The 19,257-nt window shown below is 51.0% G+C and overlaps 3 protein-coding genes across 18 annotated transcripts in view; 2 read left to right on the top strand and 1 right to left on the bottom strand.

The window, feature by feature from the left end:
- Rnf121 (ring finger protein 121) overlaps window positions 1-5,646 on the top strand; it is a 63,520-nt gene extending 57,874 nt beyond the window's left edge. For 3 of the 4 annotated variants that reach the window (XM_087558985.1, XM_087559001.1, XM_087558990.1), the window contains 3 exons: window positions 1,368-1,501; window positions 2,059-2,160; window positions 4,243-5,646. In XM_087558985.1, the coding sequence (XP_087415111.1) occupies window positions 1,368-1,501; window positions 2,059-2,160; window positions 4,243-4,363 (357 nt within the window). In that variant the 3' untranslated portion in view covers window positions 4,364-5,646. 4 annotated transcript variants of the gene reach the window in all.
- Window positions 5,647-6,468: 822 nt separating this feature from the next.
- Il18bp (interleukin 18 binding protein) lies at window positions 6,469-9,011 on the top strand. Of its 4 annotated transcripts, none has more exons than XR_015643450.1 (6): window positions 6,469-7,119; window positions 7,369-7,445; window positions 7,692-7,886; window positions 8,225-8,348; window positions 8,552-8,671; window positions 8,768-9,011. XR_015643450.1 is itself a non-coding variant. In XM_087595052.1 (6 exons), the coding sequence occupies exons 2-6, from the start codon at window positions 7,415-7,417 to the stop codon at window positions 8,775-8,777; spliced, it is 396 nt and encodes a 131-aa protein (XP_087451178.1). In that variant the 5' UTR covers window positions 6,469-7,119; window positions 7,369-7,414; the 3' UTR covers window positions 8,778-9,011.
- Window positions 9,012-9,083: 72 nt separating this feature from the next.
- The window catches only part of Numa1 (nuclear mitotic apparatus protein 1), a 74,994-nt gene continuing 64,820 nt past the window's right edge, over window positions 9,084-19,257 (bottom strand). For 9 of the 10 annotated variants that reach the window (XM_087558940.1, XM_087558972.1, XM_087558915.1 and 6 more), the window contains 11 exons: window positions 16,891-16,959; window positions 15,309-15,428; window positions 15,002-15,220; window positions 14,739-14,896; window positions 13,450-13,696; window positions 12,409-12,637; window positions 11,679-11,815; window positions 11,344-11,520; window positions 11,025-11,141; window positions 10,728-10,931; window positions 9,745-10,449 (listed from right to left, as the gene is read on the bottom strand). In XM_087558940.1, coding sequence (XP_087415066.1) covers window positions 10,438-10,449; window positions 10,728-10,931; window positions 11,025-11,141; window positions 11,344-11,520; window positions 11,679-11,815; window positions 12,409-12,637; window positions 13,450-13,696; window positions 14,739-14,896; window positions 15,002-15,220; window positions 15,309-15,428; window positions 16,891-16,959 — 1,689 coding nt within the window. In that variant the 3' untranslated portion in view covers window positions 9,745-10,437. 10 annotated transcript variants of the gene reach the window in all.

The raw sequence follows: 19,257 nt of genomic DNA, 5'->3' as shown, positions 1-19,257 counted from the left end.
TGAGGGAAGCTCCTGGGAAAGCTCTCTGACACATGACACCTGACACCTGAGAAAGCCCCTAACCTGAACTTATCTTCCAGTTCCTCAGGTTTCCTGGCAACACCCACAACAGGAATGTTTGTTGTCTTCACTGCTGAAATAGTGGAGGAACTAGGGCGGGGCTGTTTTCAGATCCTAAACTTTTTTCTGTTGTTGGTTTTTTAAACTTTACTTTGTGTGGTGTTTTGCCTGCATGCATGTCTTTGTACCATGCGCACGCCTAGGTGGTCTTGAACTCAGAGAGACCCACTTGGACCTGCCTCCTGAGTGCTGGGGTTCATGTGCCACACAGCCTGGCCTGATCTGCTCTCAGTGGCCTGTGTGCCATTGTGCAGGGGACTTCCCCTTGTCTCTGCCAGCACTTTCTATGTACTTTTGAAGCATTATAATGTATTCATTTTGGTGTTTTTGAAACAGGTTCTCACTATGTAGCCTTGCCTGGCCTGGAACTCCATTTATATATCTTGAGTCCCTGTGACCTTCTTGTCTCTGCCTCCCAAGTAAGATTAGGTATGCACCATTACTGTCAGAATTACGTTTTTATTTAAATAAAAGTCCTTTGCTTAGCTCCGTTCCCTTTTGGCTGCTGGCCTGTTTCTTCTCCTCACAGGTAGACTCCCGTTCACATGGGTACTGTCACTCACTCACTTACTTATGTACTTGGTTTTTGGGAACAAGTTTTATGTATGTGTGTATGTAACAGCCCTGGCTGTCCTGGAACTTGCTCTGTAGACCAGGCTAACCTTGAACTCACAGAGATCTGCTTGCTTCTGTCTCCCCAGTGCTGGGAGCCACCACCTGGCTCTTTATTTATGACTGTCACTAGCTCTTTAGCATGTTCTAACCTGGCTTCTGTTTGCGCCCTTCTGGAAACTTAGACTAGGAGCACTGGTGTTGTAGACGTTCCTCAGCAGGTGTCTGCACAGTTGACTTAAGAACTCCTTCCTTAGAGAGCTTCCCCAGAGTGCGTCTTCTGGGTGAAGACGGCAGGAGGGAAGGCATCTGTGGATTCAGAAAGACCTTAGGAGACTGTGATGGTAAATATTGTTAACAGGAGCTAGAATCACCTTCTCTCCACCCCCCCACCCCCCGTGTGGTGTGTGTATGTGTGTGTGTGTGTGTGTGTGTGTTTAACTGAGGTGGGAAGATTCACTTTAACTGTGGGTGGCACTGTCTCCTGGGGTAGGGTCCTAGACTAGGGAAAATGAGCTGAGTGCCAGTGTCCAACTCTGCTTCCTGACTGCACATGCACTGTGACCCGTCCTTATCTTCCCAGGCAGACAGGTTCTCACAGCTTTTCTGGCCTTCCCTCCGCTCTCATCCTCTAGTTCTACAGTGAGTCGGGCATGCCTACCAAGCACCTCTCAGACAGCGTGTGCGCTGTGTGTGGGCAGCAGATCTTTGTGGATGTTAATGAAGAGGGCATCATCGAGAACACGTACAGGCTTTCCTGCAATCATGTGTATCCTGCCTTGTGCTGCGTCTCTCCTGAGCTCACACTCCAGTCTTGGTGGGAAGAGGGTGGTGGTTACTATGGTTGTTGTCCAGAGTTAGAGTGTAGGTGAGCCACAGCAGACTGCGGCCTTCCTCGCCCTTTCCAGGCTGGCACTCTCCTCTTCAGTAAAAGGTAGTAATGGACCACCAGGGCCTACAAACCCACAGCTGCAGCTAGTGAGGCCGCTCAAGCTGGTCCGTGTCACAGGAGGAGAGCCTCTGAGGAAAGGCTAGTGAGTCAGATCCCTCTGAGAGGAGCATCATTCATTTGGTCTTGTATTTACTAAGCTCCCATTCCATACCACACTGAGAACTGGACCAACCATGTGAATAAGGATCACTGCCCTCACCCTCTGTGGGGAAACTTTCAGAGAAAAGGAACCTGCCCCAGATTCCACAGCTGTAGGACGTAATGGCACAATCTGAACCTTGATCTTGAGCTGATGCTCTGGCCCCTGAAGATCCAGGATAAGGCTAAAGTGCCAGTCTGGCTTTCATTCACTTCCCTTGACCAATGGTGCGCAGATTCCATGAATTCTGCATCCGAGGCTGGTGCATCGTGGGAAAGAAGCAGACATGTCCCTACTGCAAGGAGAAGGTGGACCTGAAGAGGATGTTCAGCAATCCGTATCCTTTGTGTTCTTGTTGAGAGTGGGTGGTGGGAAGGACGTACTGCTGCTTCCAGCATTCGGGTTGCTGTCTGTTCTGGGGAAGTAGGCTGACGAGAGGCAGTCCAGAGACTGAGCTTCCCATCCTAAACTGCTAGTGGAAGCAGCTACTGCCGCTTGTCATGTGCTTGCTTCCTCTCTCAAGTTCTTGACCCATGTCATCTCACTTGATTTGCTAGCAGCTTAGAGGCTGAGCAGTGTCCACAGTTATTTCACCAGTGAGTGACGCCTTCCCCATGCTGTGCAACTGGAGACCACCTTCCCCTGTGCAGGCAGGGCCTGAGGAGCTGGGGAGCTGGCAGACACCATTCTCCATTCACTTCTAGTGAAGGACCTCTTTTACTTGGCACTGTCCTTCCTACCCAGCCATTTCTCTGGCCTCACATTCACTTCCTGTGGTGTCCAAGGATGCAGCTCTACTTCAGCTCCTGTCCCAGTCACCCCCTCTGTCCTGTGGTTTCCAGTTCCCTCTCTGTGTACACCAGCAGGACTTTATTCAGTTCAGGGGACATTATGTTAGTAGTACACTGTCATCATCTCTGAACACAAGACTCTGGCCTTTCCCATTTCAGGTTTCCTACGTGGTTCTTATAGGGCTGGTCCCAGAGCACTTATGGTCATCTGGCCTTACTGGAGCTTGTGGCTGCGCTTAGCTCTTAGAGACTCAGGCCATGTTGATATTTTTGATGCCTTTAGAGGAGTGCTCCACCCATTTCAACAGCTTCTCCATGGACTTTGCTCCAGCAGTCTTTGCAGGCACTCTTTCTTCAGATCCTTCCCTTTCCTTCATTTAGATGTGAAATGGAAAGGAAAGGAAACTTCATAAAAGACCTTTTGGCCTCAGTAGGGCCTGCTTCAAGTCTCTGTCAGGGGGGCTCCTTATGAATAACCTGTTTCTCTCTGACTCTATCCTGTTCTGTGACATTATTCCTGGGACGATATTAAGAAACATTTACTCACTACAGATAGGGAACCAGACCATCCAAGTCCAACTTAGCCAGTGAGTTTTATTGGTGTTACTTATTGATGAGGGGTTATTTGTAGGGGCAGAAATGACTCAAAGATAGCTGCACCACCAAAGGTACCATAGACAGTGGCTGCTGAAAGTCACAAACCTAGAACTCCCTGCAGGCCGCAGACTTGGCCTGAGCTCCTCTAGGAAGTTCAGCTGGCCTTAGAGTCTCCAGACAGCTCAACTTAACTCAGAATCTGCGAGGAAACTCATCAGCAATTTTCACTGCTTATATACTTTTGAGGAAAGAGTGGCCTGGTGTATTTGGTTGGTTTCAGGGACTTCCTGAAGCTTTTGAATTGTTTACTTTCTGGGTTTAAGAAGCTTCCCTGCTGGATGGGATGTTTTACCTCTTTAGAATAGTTTACTTCCTAATAAGCTTTCTGCCAATTTCTGGAAGGAAATTGGTCCACAACTTGTCAGTAGCCATAATCTTTTCCTTGATGGAGAAAACCTTAAATTTTGTACATTGCAAGAACCTCCTGGGGGCCAGGAATATAACTAGATCAGTGGCAAGGTACTTACTAGACTACTGGTTAGCTGGGGTGGGGATTGCACACCTTTAATCCCAGGGCTTAGGAAGGCAGAAGCAGGTAGATCTCTGAGTTTGTGCCAGGCTGGTCCCCAGAGTGAGTTACAGGATAACCTTGACTATACAAAGAAACCTGGTCTGGAAATGACAGGAAAAAAAAAAGGTTGGGGGGGGGGGGGGTCCTGTAAGCTATTCCCAGATCTTCTGTCACGGGTTTGTCTCTAGGGTGTCGTGTCTGTCAGACTTAGGCTGTTGTCATTTCTGAGAGTGTGATGCATCTGTTTTACCTCTCACTTCTCATGTCTGTCTCCAGTCCCCTCTGCTCTCCTTCCTCTGATTTTCCAACCTAAAGAGCTGAAGAGAATCTGGGTAGCTTTACTTTTACTGGGCTATGGAATAGCTTAAAACTCTGGGCAGACCCAAGGAAGGCCTTCCTACCACACTGGATAAACCTAAGAGCTGTTGTCTAGTGAGTGTGATCCTTAACATTCTGACAGCTGGGAGCGGCCTCATGTCATGTATGGACAGCTGCTAGACTGGCTTCGGTACTTGGTAGCCTGGCAGCCTGTTATCATTGGCCTGGTGCAAGGCATCAGCTACATCCTGGGCCTGGAGTAATCAGAGACCACATCATTGCAGAACCACCCCACCCACCATGGACCTCAGGGCACTCTCCTTGCTGCCCACAAAGACTTGGGTGGAAAAGACTCAAAGGCACTTGGGCCATTCAGGACCTCCCCAGCTGTGTCTGGGTTGGAGGGGACATGATGGAGAACCAGCCAGTGGGGCTGTCAGCAGTGGGGGGCTTTTTAAAAGAAAATTATTTTGATGAATATATTTAAATTTTTTTATTGTGGAGCATAGGAATTGTCCCCCACCCCAAGGCCTTAACCTTGCTTGAACAGGGTAGGCAAAGCTGTTGGAGGTATTGGTTGGATGGAGTCTACTCACCTCTGGGTGAGCACTGGAGGGTTTTCAGGAGGCCGAGTGCTTCAGCCTGCCCTTTTCCTCCCCTCCCCTCCCCTCCCCTCCCCTCCCCTCCCCTCCCCTCCCCTTCCCTTCCCTTCCCTTTCCTTCCCTGCCCTTCCCTCTGCAAGGCTCAAGCCTGGTTTGCACTCGGTGTAGAAGAGCTCAGACCGGTGCCAGATTAGCACTGAGTGGTAAAGGGTCTCTTCATCTCTGAACATAAGATAGGTATTGTGTATGACTCTGTTGCCTTTTTGTCTGGAAACTAAAGGCTAGGTGTGGCAAAATCAATGACTTTTCCAACCAGGGAAGCCCTGTGACCTCAAAATTCACTGACATGTTTTGGGAGAACTAGACGTATGAGCAGCATGGATAACCTGCCCCTGAGCAGGGTATCACCAGGCAGGGTATAAAAGCAATCTAGATATCACTGGGCTGTGAAAGCTTCTCTGGCAGCAGTGACCGTTACAGCTTCTTGTGCAAGTACACCCTTCAGTCTGGAAGTGTTGGCATGTGCCCAAGGCCACTCTGCACATCACTTCCTGAAAGCCTAAGGGAGTGTTTATGCACATAGCACACAGACTAATGGATCTGTTCTGCCAGTCATCAGTGTACCCTTGAAGCTAAGTGGGGATTCCCAGCCCAGGAACATCCCTATGTAGGCTTGGTCACTTGTGGGCTTTTCCCGGGCTTGATGTTAAGGATGCTGAGTGCATAGGAAGAATAAGGCCTGAATAAACGTGGGCTCTGAAAAGGGGCTTCTGACCAGGCCTAACTGTAGTCCTGGAAGTTTGAAGAAAGTGGGCGGGCATCATGGGTCAGCAGCACTGGGCTTCTAGGGGAATTTGGCCTGGCCCATTTGAAGGCAACGAGAGCCAACTGGCTCTTGTCATCACATCTGAATAAAGCTCCATGAGCTGGGCTGGACAGCTGGACATCCATTGGCTTTTCTGTCTGCCACCTCTTCCCATGTCCCCTGGGGAATCGTGGGCTCCTGTGTCCCAGCCACCCCCTCCTGTGTGGTGCCTGTTCTATGGCATTAGGGTCCCTGAGGCCTCACTGGTCCCCTTTCAGACTGAGTGGCATGCCACCCTCGGTCTCAGACTAGTACCCTGCTACCCCCACTCAGCCTGTTCTCAAACTCTGCTGTAGCTTCCTCTTCCTTCCATCCCCAGAGGAATGGGAGCTAAGCAAAAGCCCAGGGACAGGGACAGCTCTTCCTTTAGTATTTGCCCTCCCCTTTCCCTAAGGGGAAGGCTGCTTCCATGTTTTACCTCCAGTCTTGGCTGTTCTAAGGTACAGCTTCTTTCCTCTTCCTGCACCCCTACCCATACCCCAGTGGACTGAGAAATCCCCCCTGAGTGTGTGAGGGTGTACAACTTCTGGACCTATCTCCTGGAGATCCTGAATGCTGCAGCCTTGGTGGGAGAGGGGAGAGGGTAGGTGGAGTTGCTCAGAAGAGAAGAATGTGAATGTGGCACATGAAAGACAGTTTTTAGCCTCCTCCATCTAAACCAGGTATGAAGCTATTCCCACGGGTCCTTCCAACCTGATTCCACTCGTCACCAGCTCTACCCTCTGATCACAAACCTTAGCCCACCACACTTTGCCATGAGTGCATGCACTGGTCTTTCTGCCCTCAGAGGCTCTGGCAGGACATTCAAGGAACACGCCTCAGGCCCAGCCTCTGAGCTACGAGAGCCAGTGTTGCGTAAGTGCCTTCCTGGCTACTTAGGGCCAGCTCTCAGCTTGGCTGGGAGTTTACACCAGCCAGGCAGGGAAGTTGCTCTCCTGTGGTGAGATTTGTTAGGGTGCAGGCAGCCACACTGAGCCTTGGAGCTCTCAGAAGCCATTCAGGCCTAAGAGCAGGGTAGGAAGAGCTGAACTTACTGTAAGTGAAGCTGCACTGTGACTGGCTGTGTGTGGAGGCTGTAAAGTGATAGACCTGACCTTGGGGTGAGGGGTGGGGGTGGGGAAGCCTGAGAGAAGCTAGGCTGTTATTGAGCTAGTGAGGCATTGAATGTAAAAAGGTCAGTGATTCAGTTTGGGGCCCCTAGTAGCAATAAATATTGACTCTTTGGAGTTTGTTCTAGAGAAAGTAAAGGCTTGGCCCTGTAGAAAGTTGGCTGTGAAGGGTGGTAGGGGCAAGACAGTGCCCTGTGAGAGACTGATCTGCCCCATCCCTTAGTTGACCTTAGTGGGGGTGAGGTGGACAGAAGACCCAGTGAGTTGGAGAGTGGTCCTGGGAATTGTCAGTGAGCATTGGTTCACAGTAGGGACCGGGATTCCTAGTTCAGAGAGAAAGTGAAAGTGAAAATAGTCGGGAGCTTTCCTAGAAGCTGTCTGCTGCCTGCCTTCCCAGAACAAGGGCCGGCTGGCGAACTGGCGAACGGAGTGTTACTTCCCAGGTAAGGACCTGGCTCAAGTGCTTTCTCTCTCTCTTAATGGGTAGGACTGGGCCGGGGGAATGTTGTCTTAAGTGCTGTTTGGAGCTGGTGAGAGAAAATTGTTACTAGGTAACACCAGCAGCCTTAAGTGCCCATAGCCCAGCTAGTGGCTGAGGCCTGCCCTCTAAAAACTCAAATGGGGTCAGTAACATTGCCAGAGGGAAAGAACCTGAAATGTAGGGCTAGCTGACTTCTACTTATTTTTTCCAGAGGAAGTCACAGTTAGGCACCAGGCTTGCCTGCTTCCACATTCATCATGACCATGAGACACTGTGGCTGTGCAGCAGGTGGGACATTGGGCTTTGTGGTCCACATTTCCAGGGCGCTGGCTCCATGTCAGGGCTCCTCTGTACTGCATTCAGCAGAGACGAAGGGTGGGGGCTGAAGGGTCTCCATCCACTCTGATTCCTGGCAAGAACCTTGGAGTATCTGGGTGGGGGTCTGTCCCAACCCATGTAGCATCCTGTCCTCGACTAAGGCGCTAGGACGTTGAGCTTTATTTTTATTTACATCTGTAACTATTTGTTCCTCAGACCCCAGTCCTTGGTGGGTCCTGCTTCTATATGTCCATGTTGTCATTCTGGCCAGAGCCACATCTGCACCTCTGACAACTGCCACTGTCTTAACCAGAAGCTCAAAGGACCCGTGCTCTTCCTGGTCTCCAGCAGTCCCAACTAAGCAGTACCCAACATTGGATGTGATCTGGCCAGAGAAAGAAGTGCCACTGAGTAAGGAACAAGTGTCATGGGAGCCCAAGAGGGTACAGGTGTCAGAGGCAGGCTGTGAACACAGGGTTGGGTTGCCTTGGGAGTGTACCTCTAACCTGAGAATCACCAGCCAGGCAAACTTGGCTCTGTGTTCACCATTCACTGCCCAGCTCCCCACATGGTTCTTATAGTAGAGAACCTTGCAGGGCCTTGGATCCAAGGTACTCCAGAGCATAGCCCCTTGAACACTGTCCTGTGTAGGTGGGACTCCGGTATTCTGTTTCTGACTCATGACTGAGTAAAGCTGGGCAGGGCAGGGCCTGCTTTATAGAATAACTCACAGTCAAATGTGTTCCCAGATGGAACGCTGACCTTGTCCTGCACTGCCTGCAGCCGCTTCCCCAACTTCAGCATCCTCTACTGGCTGGGCAATGGCTCCTTCATTGAGCACCTCCCAGGCCGGCTGAGGGAGGGCCACACAAGGTAAGGGCCATCAGTTAGGCTAGCGGAAGAAAGCCCCCCCCCCCCCCCCCAGCCCCTGCAACCCTCTCATGATTTCCTTCTGCTGCTCTAGCCGGGAGCAGAGGAACGCAAGCACCTGGCTACACAGGGCCTTGGTGCTGGAGGAACTGAGCCCCTCCCTACTAAGTACCAACTTCTCCTGTCTGTTTGTGGATCCCGGACAGGTGGCCCAGTATCATGTCATTCTGGCCCAGCTCTGGGTAAGGAACCTGAAAGAAGGCATCCAGGGATGGGAGGAACTCCACTACCTGGGGAAGAAAGGATTGGCTTTTCCAATGCAACCTGTAAGCGGTGACTGTTAGCAAGGAACTTGGGACTACAGTGACAGGAGGGGCAAGAGCTCTTCTTAGCTCTGACTGTATGTGCATTTACTTTTCTAGGATGGATTGAAGACAGCCCCATCCCCTTCTCAAGAAACCCTCTCCAGCCACAGCCCAGGACCCAGATCAGCAGGCCCAGGGGCCCCATGAAGCCAACCACAGCATGACCTTGACCGGAGCCTGGCTCTCATCTACCTGGAGGGTGAAGTCTACACCACAGGCTGTGATTGCCTCTTTCCAGCGGCTGAACCTCAAACTCAAGCTTCATTTCTACCTAGATTACAATAGTTATTAAGTCCTTGGAGTTCTTCCTGTTTGTCCTTGTGTCCATCCATCCTGTTAACACTTTCTTTTTTTTTTTTTTTTTTTTTTTTTTCCTGAGCTGGGGACCGAACCCAGGGCCTTGCGCTTCCTAGGTAAGCGCTCTACCACTGAGCTAAATCCCCAACCCCCTGTTAACACTTTCTAATGTCTTACTCATCCCACTGGTATTCTGGAACCTCTGAGACCTGATGATGCCTTAGCCAAGTGAGAGCTCTGCTCCACTCAATATGAATTTGAGATGCCTGCCGCCCGATCCAACAGGTTAACCCTCAAGTGTAGTCGAGATTAGCAACATTCACACTCAGCTCTGACCACTATCTGCATTTACGTCTGTCTTTACAGGTGTACTGTTCCCAAGGAAGGGGTGGGACAGTGGCTGCTTCAGATCACAATTGTATCTGCCAGTCTGTCTCAGCAGTCCCACAACGAGTCCAGTCCTCATAAAGCTGGAGCATCTCAAGGTCTGATGTTTTTAGGCCCTGGTACTGTCTGCAGGAACTCTGCCTGACTCAGGAGGGAGCACGGGACACTGCCAAATAGAAATTCAGAATAACATGAACCTCTGAAATAGAAAACAGCCCATAATACTAGTTAGAGACAGGGGCCAGACCAATAGGTGAGTGGAAATAGGGCCAGGTAGAAGGACCAAACACAGGCTCCAAAGAGCTGTAATTTCCCTCTTTTTCTTCATACTGACCCAAAGAGCTTAGCACTCAAGGGAGAAAAATAGACTTTATTTACAAGTAATAACATTTAGAAAAGATCCATTCCCGGCCCTTAAAAACCTTCCCATCGTTCCATATCCCCCCAGTGCAAGTCTGGGGAGCTGAAGTATGAGCTGCCATTGAAGGCTGCCCCCCTCCCACCCCTGAGACCCAGGACCTATCTGTCCTGGGAAAAGCATCCTCCAGGCAGCTGAATATGGAAGCAGGTAGAGCAGAGGCTTCTACCAGGTCATGCCCAATCCTGGGCTTCAAGAGCAAAGACCCCTGCTAGGCCCAGCCACCAGAACAGCAGGAAAGTAGAGCCTGCTTCTCCAATGGTCCCTTCTAGGTCCAGAGACTAAGGAAGACTGGGCTCAAGAATCCAGCCTCAAATCTAGTTATGATGGAAAAGTAGACTTTTTTCCAAAACAAGGAAAAAAAAAGATCAGGAGGCAATATAGGGAGAAGACCGCACACTGTCCAAGCTCCAAGCCTCCTGGGCCAGCTCTGAAAGATGCCTAGAAGGCACCAGTGAAAGTCCAGGTACCAGGCCAGGGTGCAGGCAAACATCGAAGTCTCTGGGAGGGCTGGCCGCCATTGGCCTGGGAGCTGAGAGAAGGCACTGAGGGACAGTAGAAGGAAAAGGACCAGGCAAGGTCAGTGCTGACAACGCAGGTGGGGCCACGCACTGGTATCGACTCTTTAATGCTTTGCCTGAAAAAGAAAGACAGTCACTTGGCCAGATTAAGTCTGTGTTGCCGACCTCTATTGACTAGTTCAGAAAACCCTGTGGCTGGGACCGCTCCCTCTGTAGGGTTCCCATAAACACCTACCTTTAAGTTGCCAGCCCACACCTAAGAAATGTGGGGTCCTCAGTTATGAATGGCTAACCAAGGCAGAGGGTACCCTCTTGCCCCAACCCTCCTCCAGTGGTTTGGCTTTGCCTTGTCTATAGAGAGCAGTCTAGGGGTGGTCTCCTTGTACTGAGTTACCTTGCCCTTGGCCCGAGGAGTGGTGGCAGCAGTAGCAGCACCAGCCGTGGTGGTGGCGATGCGTGGAGAGCGGCGGGTTCCACTGCGAGGATTGGGGGAAACCTTTGCTGGGGTCTTCTTTGAAGTTCCTCGCCGTAGAAGGCTATTTCCCAGCTTCTTGGGTGTGTTAAGGATGCTGAAAGCCATTGACTGACGCCGGTCCGACTATAGGGGAAGAAGGTCTGTCAGCCTGCTACTTTGGGGCTGCCAGCAAGGCTTCACTTGGCCTTCCTCCTTCCCCTTCGGTGCTGCACTAACCTGCTTGAGAACTGGAGCTGCTTTCTTCTGGGCATCAGCAGTGCTGTTCTGCTTCCGTCCTTCATGCCGGTCCCTGGGAGTCATGGGGCGTGGAAAGCAGCTCGTAGCTTTCTTGGACTGTGAGGCAGGCAGAGGACAACTGGGCAGATAATGGCGAAAAGACAAGCCTTCCCCATCTCTGACAGAGGCCCTTCCAGCAGTCTGTACATCTGCCCTTGGGAAGAGAGACTTCCCTCCGATTCACTACTAAGATTTGGTGAGCTGGTTCATACCTGGGTGCAGTGCTAAAGAGAACAATACAGATGCACACATCACCTACCTCAGGAGTACCGGGGCCCTGGTGGGTCTCCGAGGAAACCCGTTTACGCTGCTGCCTGGTAGTGATGCCAGCGCCCTCAGCGATCTGAGCTGGCTGCATGCTGGCTCTGCGCAAGGTTTCCCGGGGGTCTCCGGTTTTCATCTCCTCGTCAGTGATGGTGGCCAGGCTCAGGGCAGGCTGCATGGGACAAGCAGCAATGGTCAGTGGGCCCCAACTGTATAGAGCAAGAACTAAAGCTGGATCCTTAACATGCCTTCCTTCCTGTTGTTCATGCCATCTACACCTGGATGAATAGCTAACAGTCCCAAGCAGTCATGCCTGACCCCACACCTCACCCTGGACTCCAGAGGGTAGCAGGTCTTCAGGTGCGGAGGGCATACTCTGTTGCGCTGCTGCAACTCCGCGATGCGGTTCCAGTCATCCACCTGCTCGGGCTCGTCCTGGCAAGTCCCCATGTAGAAGCTATTCCTTCCTGTAGAGGGCACAAGTTAGGGCGAGCACGGCTGCTGGCACCCTGCCTACTAATCTGGCCAGACTTTTGTTGCCACTGTTCCCTTCCACCTTCCTGGGGGGCTTCAGGCTGGATCCACAGGTTCTGTTCTGTAATGATGTTACAGAGCCAAAGTGGCACACCAAGCCATTTGTCTCATGGAGGTGCTCTCTGGGGGAGATCAGAGTTCATAACCAGAGGCTGTAGCATCTTATTCACCTGCCAAGGCCTGGTGCCCCACACCAAGAGAAGCTGAGGGTCAGGAACTGATAACCAGGGAGGGTCCCTAGATGCTAAGGCAACTTCCAGGAGACCGCTGGGCAGGCCAACTTCCCAAGTCCAGTTTCCCAGAAGGCAGCCCAGAGGACTGACTCCCACAAGAGTCAGCTCGCACTGGGAACTGTGTGGGAATCTTAACTGGTGAGCACCCCTGCTTCAGACTGTCCCCTTGTAGTCCTAGGATAGGCAAGGCCCAGAGATGGCAGAGGCTGAGTGAGGGGCAGCAGCTCTGGCATCGGGAGGCAGCAAGGAGGCCTGCCTGGAGCTTTTGGAATTTAGTAAATCTGTCTCCTCACCGTGGGGGGCCCCACTGGATGTCCTGGTCTGGGAGCGCCGAGCAGAGCTTCGGGTGGTAGGCCGGTAGCCAGGCAGGCTGAGCAGCGCGGAGTTGCTGTCATCAGGAGAGCCCAAGCGGGCCAGAGACTGAGTGGAGGAAGTGGCTCGCAAGTTGGCCTGGGAAGCAGGGGCAGACTGCGTACTGTAGAAGGACGAGTTGGCGCTGTCCGGCTCCTCCAGTTCTAGTTTCTGGAAGAACAAACAGTGCAGTAACACTCTAAAGCAGCATCACCTCCCTCTGCGCTGCCCTCTGCTTCAAAACGGTCTTTACACTGAAAGTGTGTAAACAGACCACACAGCCAGAGCATCCTGAAAGATGCTGAGGTTGCCAAAACTCTTCTACCTACCACATTTTAAAGGAGGCTTATTTCAGAGATAAGAGCAAGGTGACTACCCTCTAGTCACACAGCTAGGAAGTAGCTAGGCGAAGAGCCAGAACCCCTAACCCCTAAGCCATCTTGTTGGACGTAGACCACAACCTCTGCTGTCCTAGGACAAGGTTCCCAGGTATGAACATCATCTACACTACCCCAAATTCTCAGTAGTAGGGGGCATAAAGCACCTTTCCACCTGTCCCCTGGAGAAGGGAGAGAGTATGTAAGTCTAGAAGTAGCAGAGTATTGTGAGCCACACAAGCTGCATCCTGGCTGCATGGGGTGCCAGAGGCTCAGAATTAGCTGCTATTAATTTTATCCTGCTCTGTCTTCCCGGCAGCAGGAGAGACTAGAGGCTGGAGAGATGGCTCAGTGGTTAAGACACTGGCTGCTCTTCCAGGGGTCCTGAGTTCAATTCTCAGCAACCACATGGTGGCTCACGACCATCTGTAATCAGACAGTATCTGATTCTGTCTTCTAATGTGCATGAAATTGAGCAATTATGTATATAAAATCTGAAAAGAAAAGAGATCCTAAACAAATCCATGCCCTTTTTAAAAGATGTCAGTCATTCCTGAGTGTTCCTGACTTAGGACTCCTGGACAGCCCTATGCCCAGTAGCCTAACCTTGGTCATGGTAATGTTGATGATCTGTGTGGTACGCCGGCGAGCAGAGCGGGTCTTACGGCCGGAGTCAGGGAAGGCATCCCCCAGAGAGTCCAGGCTGGTCTCCAAGGGGGCCTGACCCCGAGCAGGAATGGGGGTGAAGTAGAGACTCTCCAGGGATTCCACTTTGGGGGGCAAGCGCTGGGAGATGGGTGAGGCTGGCTCTCCTGGGACACTGGTACCATCTGGCTGGGTACGAGGCAGCTTGCTGTAGAAAAAGCAACTTGCTGAGATGCAGATCGTGAGCTAGAAGACACTGTCTGTCTCCTTGCCCCAAACTACCTAAAGCAACTACCACTGGTCCTTCAGAGATACTAAAAAGGGGCCTTGACTGGGACCTTTTCAGTCCACTCTTGGTTGCCCCTAACCCCTTCATATTAGCAGCTCTCAGATCTCTCTCTACCATAGCCAAACCCTGCTCTTCAGGTCAGACAGCTATGGAGCCAGACGTCCCTCAGATGCCACAGTGCTCCACAATTAGCAGGCCTACTCCAAACCCCTCTGCCTGCTCTTCCTCCTGGATCTCCTATTTTAACTAAGCACGGGCATCTTCACAGGTTGCCAGGTCATGAGCATGGGTGTAATTTGACCTCTTTTACCACACACAATTGCAGTCAACATTCTGAGAACTCTACTAGCTGCACACTCCCCATGTGCACTCCCTCCCCTCAGCTCATCTCACCTAGAGACAGACTGCCATGAGACACACTGCACAGTAGTGACAAGAACTCAGGACAGGCTGCCAGGTTCAAACCTGGCTCTATCACTGTGGATCCCTCTAAAGCCCAGTTCTGTTTAAGGAGGTATAATGAATAGAGCCCAACATGGTGGCTAGGGGGAAAATGAAGTTGTAACTGCTCCAAGAACTCAGAACACTGGCCCACAGTGCAGAACACGCTGTTTGATAGAAACAGTAACTGTACTGCGAACCTTGCCTTCAATACTGTCAGGAAACTAGGATGCAAATCCAACCTGTAGTCCTCAGTGTGAGCACTTCTGAAGTCCATCAGCCTTTGGCTGCCAGACCTACTTGGCCTCACACTACAGGCTGCTCCTTCACCCGCCTCTGCACACTCTTGTAGAGTTTATCAAAACTCAGCAGAGCTTCCTTCCAAGGCTTTCCTAACTGTTCCACCTCCTTTTCACTTCTCCTGTGCCCTACGCAGGCATCTGTCATCACAGAAGACCCACGGGCTAGAACAGCGCACACTCAATGAACAGGCCCAGGACAGAGAGGCATGTCTCCTGACCTAGCGACACTGCACGGGGTTCCCTCCTCCAAGCTCAGATCCAGGCTGTCAATACTTAGGTCCAGCTGGGGTTTCACTTGAGGCTCACGGCTCTTTAAGGCATCAGTTGCCACCTGGAATTTGCCCAGGTCTCGAAGCTGCTGGTCTGCGTGGGCAACCTTAGAAGTAAAATAAAAAGAAGCCTAGAGTAGGGGTGGCCTTGGAGAGGAGGCACGTAGTACAACAGATCAGGGTGAGGGGCTGCTGTTGAAACAGATGCTCACCTGGGCCTCCAGGCTGCGCACCTGGGCTGTGAGGTGCCGGCAAGCCTGTTCAGCTTCCTTGGTCTTCAGCCCTGCCTGCTGCAGCTCACGGCCCAGACGTTCAGTCTCAGACCGCAGCTCCTTGTTGTCCTTCTGCAGCTGCTCCAGGTCTTGAAGCTGTTCCCGCAGCTCTTGGTTCTGCTGCTTCTTGGCATCGTAATGGGTCTTGGCTTTCTCCATCTGTGTGGACAGACAGGGTGTGTGTGTGTGGCAGAGCCTAGAAATGGTCAGGAAGAAGGGCAGAGCAGGCTGGCTCCTGGCCCCGCACCTGTAGCTTGTAGTGCTCAGCTGCCTGCTCCTTCTGGCTCAGCTGGGCTTGCAGCTCACTCAGCTGTGTCTGGAGGCGCTGGACCTCCTGCTGGCTTTCACCTCCCTGGGCCTGGAAAGCCTGAGAAATCAATCAAAACAAGGGAACTCTGATTACCCAAACCCACTGGCCTGCTTCTGCTGCTCAGTTTCCACAGGTCCTTCCCAGTCTTCTGAATAGATTCTCAGGACATCTAGGGACGCCTCAGTCCAATGCACACACCCCCAACCGCAGCCTACAACCAATTCCATTCTCCCTCCCAGACTGTCCGGCGTGTGCTGACCATCTGCTGGCTCTAACGCTTCTCACAGTCCTGCCGCCATCTGAGGCCGAGCACCAGGAATCTCACCCCTGTACAAGGACATTCTCTCTCAAGGGAACAGAAAGGGATCTTCTGAGAGTGCCCTGGTCTAGAGCCGAGACAGCTGCATGTGCATGTGCATGCCAATGACAGGAACTCACTTCTCCAAGAAACAACTTTTATCCTTGTTTTACAGAAGAGAAGAGACCAGGGATTTAGGCAAACTGACAGTACAGTAAACCTTGAACTTCATCCACCTACTCCAAAACTGGGGGTTGACTCCTTTACGATGCCACCACTGTCTCCTAAGGGAACCCTAACTCCTCATGAGGAGCAGCAGCTGGTCCCCGTATCTGCAGTGTCAGCTTGGTTTACCACAGGTACTGGGTGGGACTACAAAACTCCTCCATCTGCTAGCTCATAACAACCCTAAAAAGGGACATGACAAACCTGCTTACTGTTCACCACAGACCACGGACAAGGACGCTGAGAAGGAAACTGAATCCCAGAGTTCCTCTACCTGGGATCCACTATGTGCTACACAAGTCCCTGTGGAACTGGTGCCCAATCCTTTGCCCTTAACTAAGGGATGGGAAGCTTAGAGCTGCTGAAAGCAAACACTGGAACGAAGAAGGTAACAGAATTGGGAGCATTAAGTGTTAACTGCACTGGTCATTATGGCAAATGCCAAGTAATCCCAGGACTCTGGGTGGCATAATGGGATGGGGTCTCCCATCCCAAGGAGGGCAGGGACATGCATTCTAAGATTGAGAATTGTTGAAACTCTCAACTCTTGAACCCCAACTACTTACAGCAGGGCTTTCCCACAGAACTTTCTGGGATGGAGGAACTTGTCCTATTCTGTCTTGCAGTCATTAGCAATTGCCCTACTGACTGGGAAAGTGGCTAGGGTAAATCAAGAACAAACAAAGTAACCTGTTCTGAGGTGCTGGAGCTGAGCCTAGGTCTTCTGTGCACCAAGCAGTGCTCTACCACTCAACCAGACCTATGCCTTGATATTTTTAACTGAAAAGCATAGTTGGCTGTAACAGAGAGAAGGCCTTTCGGTGAGAGATCCCTGAAGACAAAGCCAAGGTTTCTGAGGCCCAGGACAGGTTCCTGGGCAACCAGGCCCCCAGGGAGCACCTGCTCTGGCCTGGTACTGCCCAAGGGCTTAGAGAAGCTGTCCCTCCACCCTGGCGCTCTGAGGCAGAGGACAGGCCTGTCCCACGGCTGCCCCACCTTCAGCTTCTGCTGCTGCACCCTGCTGGCTTGTTCACTCTCTGTCAGCTTCTTATTCAGTTCTTCCACCTGAGGAGCAGAAAAAGAACAAACAAGAAGATGAGGGTGGAATGGCTTTCTTGGTTTTCAACTAGACCGCATCTGCAAACAGCTAAAACCCAAGCAACTGGGCACAGCTATGAGGGATTTTTCTCAATTGGATCATTTGAGGCGGGAAAACGCACCTTAAGTCTGGGCCACACCTGGTGGCAGCTCACATAAAAGGACATAAAAGGAAGTTTTTGCTCTTTGCCTGCTTGCCTCACTTTCTTGTTCTGGATATGCACAACCAGTCTAAAGATTTCTAAGTGTGCCTTGGGAGAATCAAAACCAAAATTCAAGTCCTAGAAGGTGTCAACAGTTAAAGTAAGGGCATTTATTAAGGAATGTGATCCTGTAGTTTGGTCTGGCAAGACAACGAACACCGCTGTTTCTCAGGGCCCACCAATAATTTATAGCCAAACCTAAAACCAAGGAGCTAAATAACTTTGCTAATTCATTCAAGTATTCTGTGTGGGACACCTGTGTGGGGTAAGTTGTAAGGGTGTGGGGTTATGGTGGAAAGAACATTACAACAGATCAAACTGAGTTCACTGATTCAGGCCCATGGAGGAGAGATTCTGGATTTACTATGAAGCATGCACAGTTTTTTAAGAAAAGGTGTCAAAAGTTCGAGGAAGCATTTGTCAAAAGGTGACCTACTGAAAAGGACCTGTAGATGCCTTATCTCCCTTGACTTCATGCTGCTGAGTACTTTCCAGCTCAGGGAAGCTGTAATGTTTGAGTGGATATGCTCTATCAAACTACGCCCTCCACAGTGAAAGGCCCAGAAGACACGTCCTCAATAATCCTGTGGGACAGGGATGGTGAGAGAGTGCCAGCATACTCTGTCATCTCCCTTTTATGTGCTGGGGTTGAGGGCGGAGCTGCTGCCGCCCAGTTGGATGAATTCAATGCTGTAGGTTTAACTGGGCCCAGGGGTAGGAGGGGCCAGGTGGGCACTGAACTGACAAAGGCAGAGTGACCATAGTTGTCCTAACAGGCAAGCAGCAGCAACAACAGGACATTTGTGATGTCGTGATTTGTGCAGAACTTTGGTCCTGGATAATCAGTCATGATGTTCCCAGGCATGGAAAATATAGGAAGCCTACTACATTTTTTTCTTTAGTCTGCATAGCAGAAAACTTCTGAGACAAATGAAAGAAAGGCTAAACTGGATTGTGGCAATGGGTTATCTTGGCCAGTGAACCAGACTTGAACCTGTTTGCAGACACAGAACACCTGGAGTGAAAGGATGACCAGATCCGCTGGAAGAACCTTGATAAAACATGTAAAAGTCCAGTCCTTCCCCATCAGGACCTACAGCCTTTACAAGGGTAATTGTACACCAGAGAAAAGAAATAATCCTACTTCCTGGGTCTAGTGGATACTGGTTCTGAATTAATGCTGATTTCAGGAGACCCCCAAGAAGCACTGTGGCCCTCCAGTTAAAGTGGGGGCTTATGAAGGGCAGGTGATTGATGGAGTTTGGGCTGAAGTCCAACTCACAGTGGGTCCAGTATGTCCCCAAACTCATCCTGTGGTTGCTCCAGTTCCAGAATGTACAACTGAGTCAGATATCCTTAGAAGTTGGCAAAATTTGCACAGCTTCCCTCACCTGTGGAGTGAGGGCTACGATAGTTGGAAGGTCAAGTGGAAGCCATTTAGCGTTGCCCCTCCCAGGGAAGATGCAGAGGTGACGGTCCCTACCACACCTCCCTTTAACTCTTATCTGGCCAGTACAGAAGACAGACGGATCGTGGAGAACAACAGTTTGACTACTGCAAATTTAAGTAGTGACTCCAAATGCAGCTGCTGTACCAGCTGTGGTGTCCTTACTCGAGCAGATTAACGCACCTCCTGGTACCGTGTGTAGCTATCAATCCAGCAAATGCCTGTTTCTCAATAGCTGTCCATAAATACCACCAGAAACAAATTGCTTTCTATTGACAAGCGCAGCACTATACCTTTAGAGTTTTACCTCAAGGGTCTGTTACCCAGCCCTGTGCCATAACTTAGTTTGAAGGGATCTTAATCACCCATCTCTTCCACAAAACATTATACTGGTCCTCTATATTGACAACATTATGCTGACTGGACCAAGTGAGCAGGAAGTAGCAACTACTTTGGACTTGTTGGTAACACACGGGCATCCGAGGATAAGGAATAAATCCAATCAAAATTAAAGGGCCTTCTGGTTCAGTGAAATTCTTGGGAGTCCAGTGGTGGGGCACGCAGAGATACTCCTTCTAAGGGGAAGGATGTTATTACACCTGGCCCCTCCCACCA

This window comes from Rattus norvegicus, chromosome 1 (assembly GCF_021556685.1).
Source record: "Rattus norvegicus strain SHRSP/BbbUtx chromosome 1, alternate assembly SHRSP_T2T, whole genome shotgun sequence".
NCBI classification, from domain to species: Eukaryota; Metazoa; Chordata; class Mammalia; order Rodentia; family Muridae; genus Rattus; species Rattus norvegicus.
Note: the sequence above shows the minus strand (reverse complement) of the source record. Positions and strands in the feature narration are given on the sequence as shown.

Excerpts from the sequence above, each read along its gene's own strand:
- Il18bp (XM_087595047.1), top strand. The coding sequence starts at position 7,415 with ATGACCATGAGACACTGTGGCTGTGCAGCAG. Across the intron at positions 7,446-7,691 it reads ACACTGTGGCTGTGCAGCAG|ACCCCAGTCCTTGGTGGGTC; the intron begins GTGGGACATTGG and ends TTTGTTCCTCAG. Across the intron at positions 8,349-8,439 it reads CTGAGGGAGGGCCACACAAG|CCGGGAGCAGAGGAACGCAA; the intron begins GTAAGGGCCATC and ends CTGCTGCTCTAG.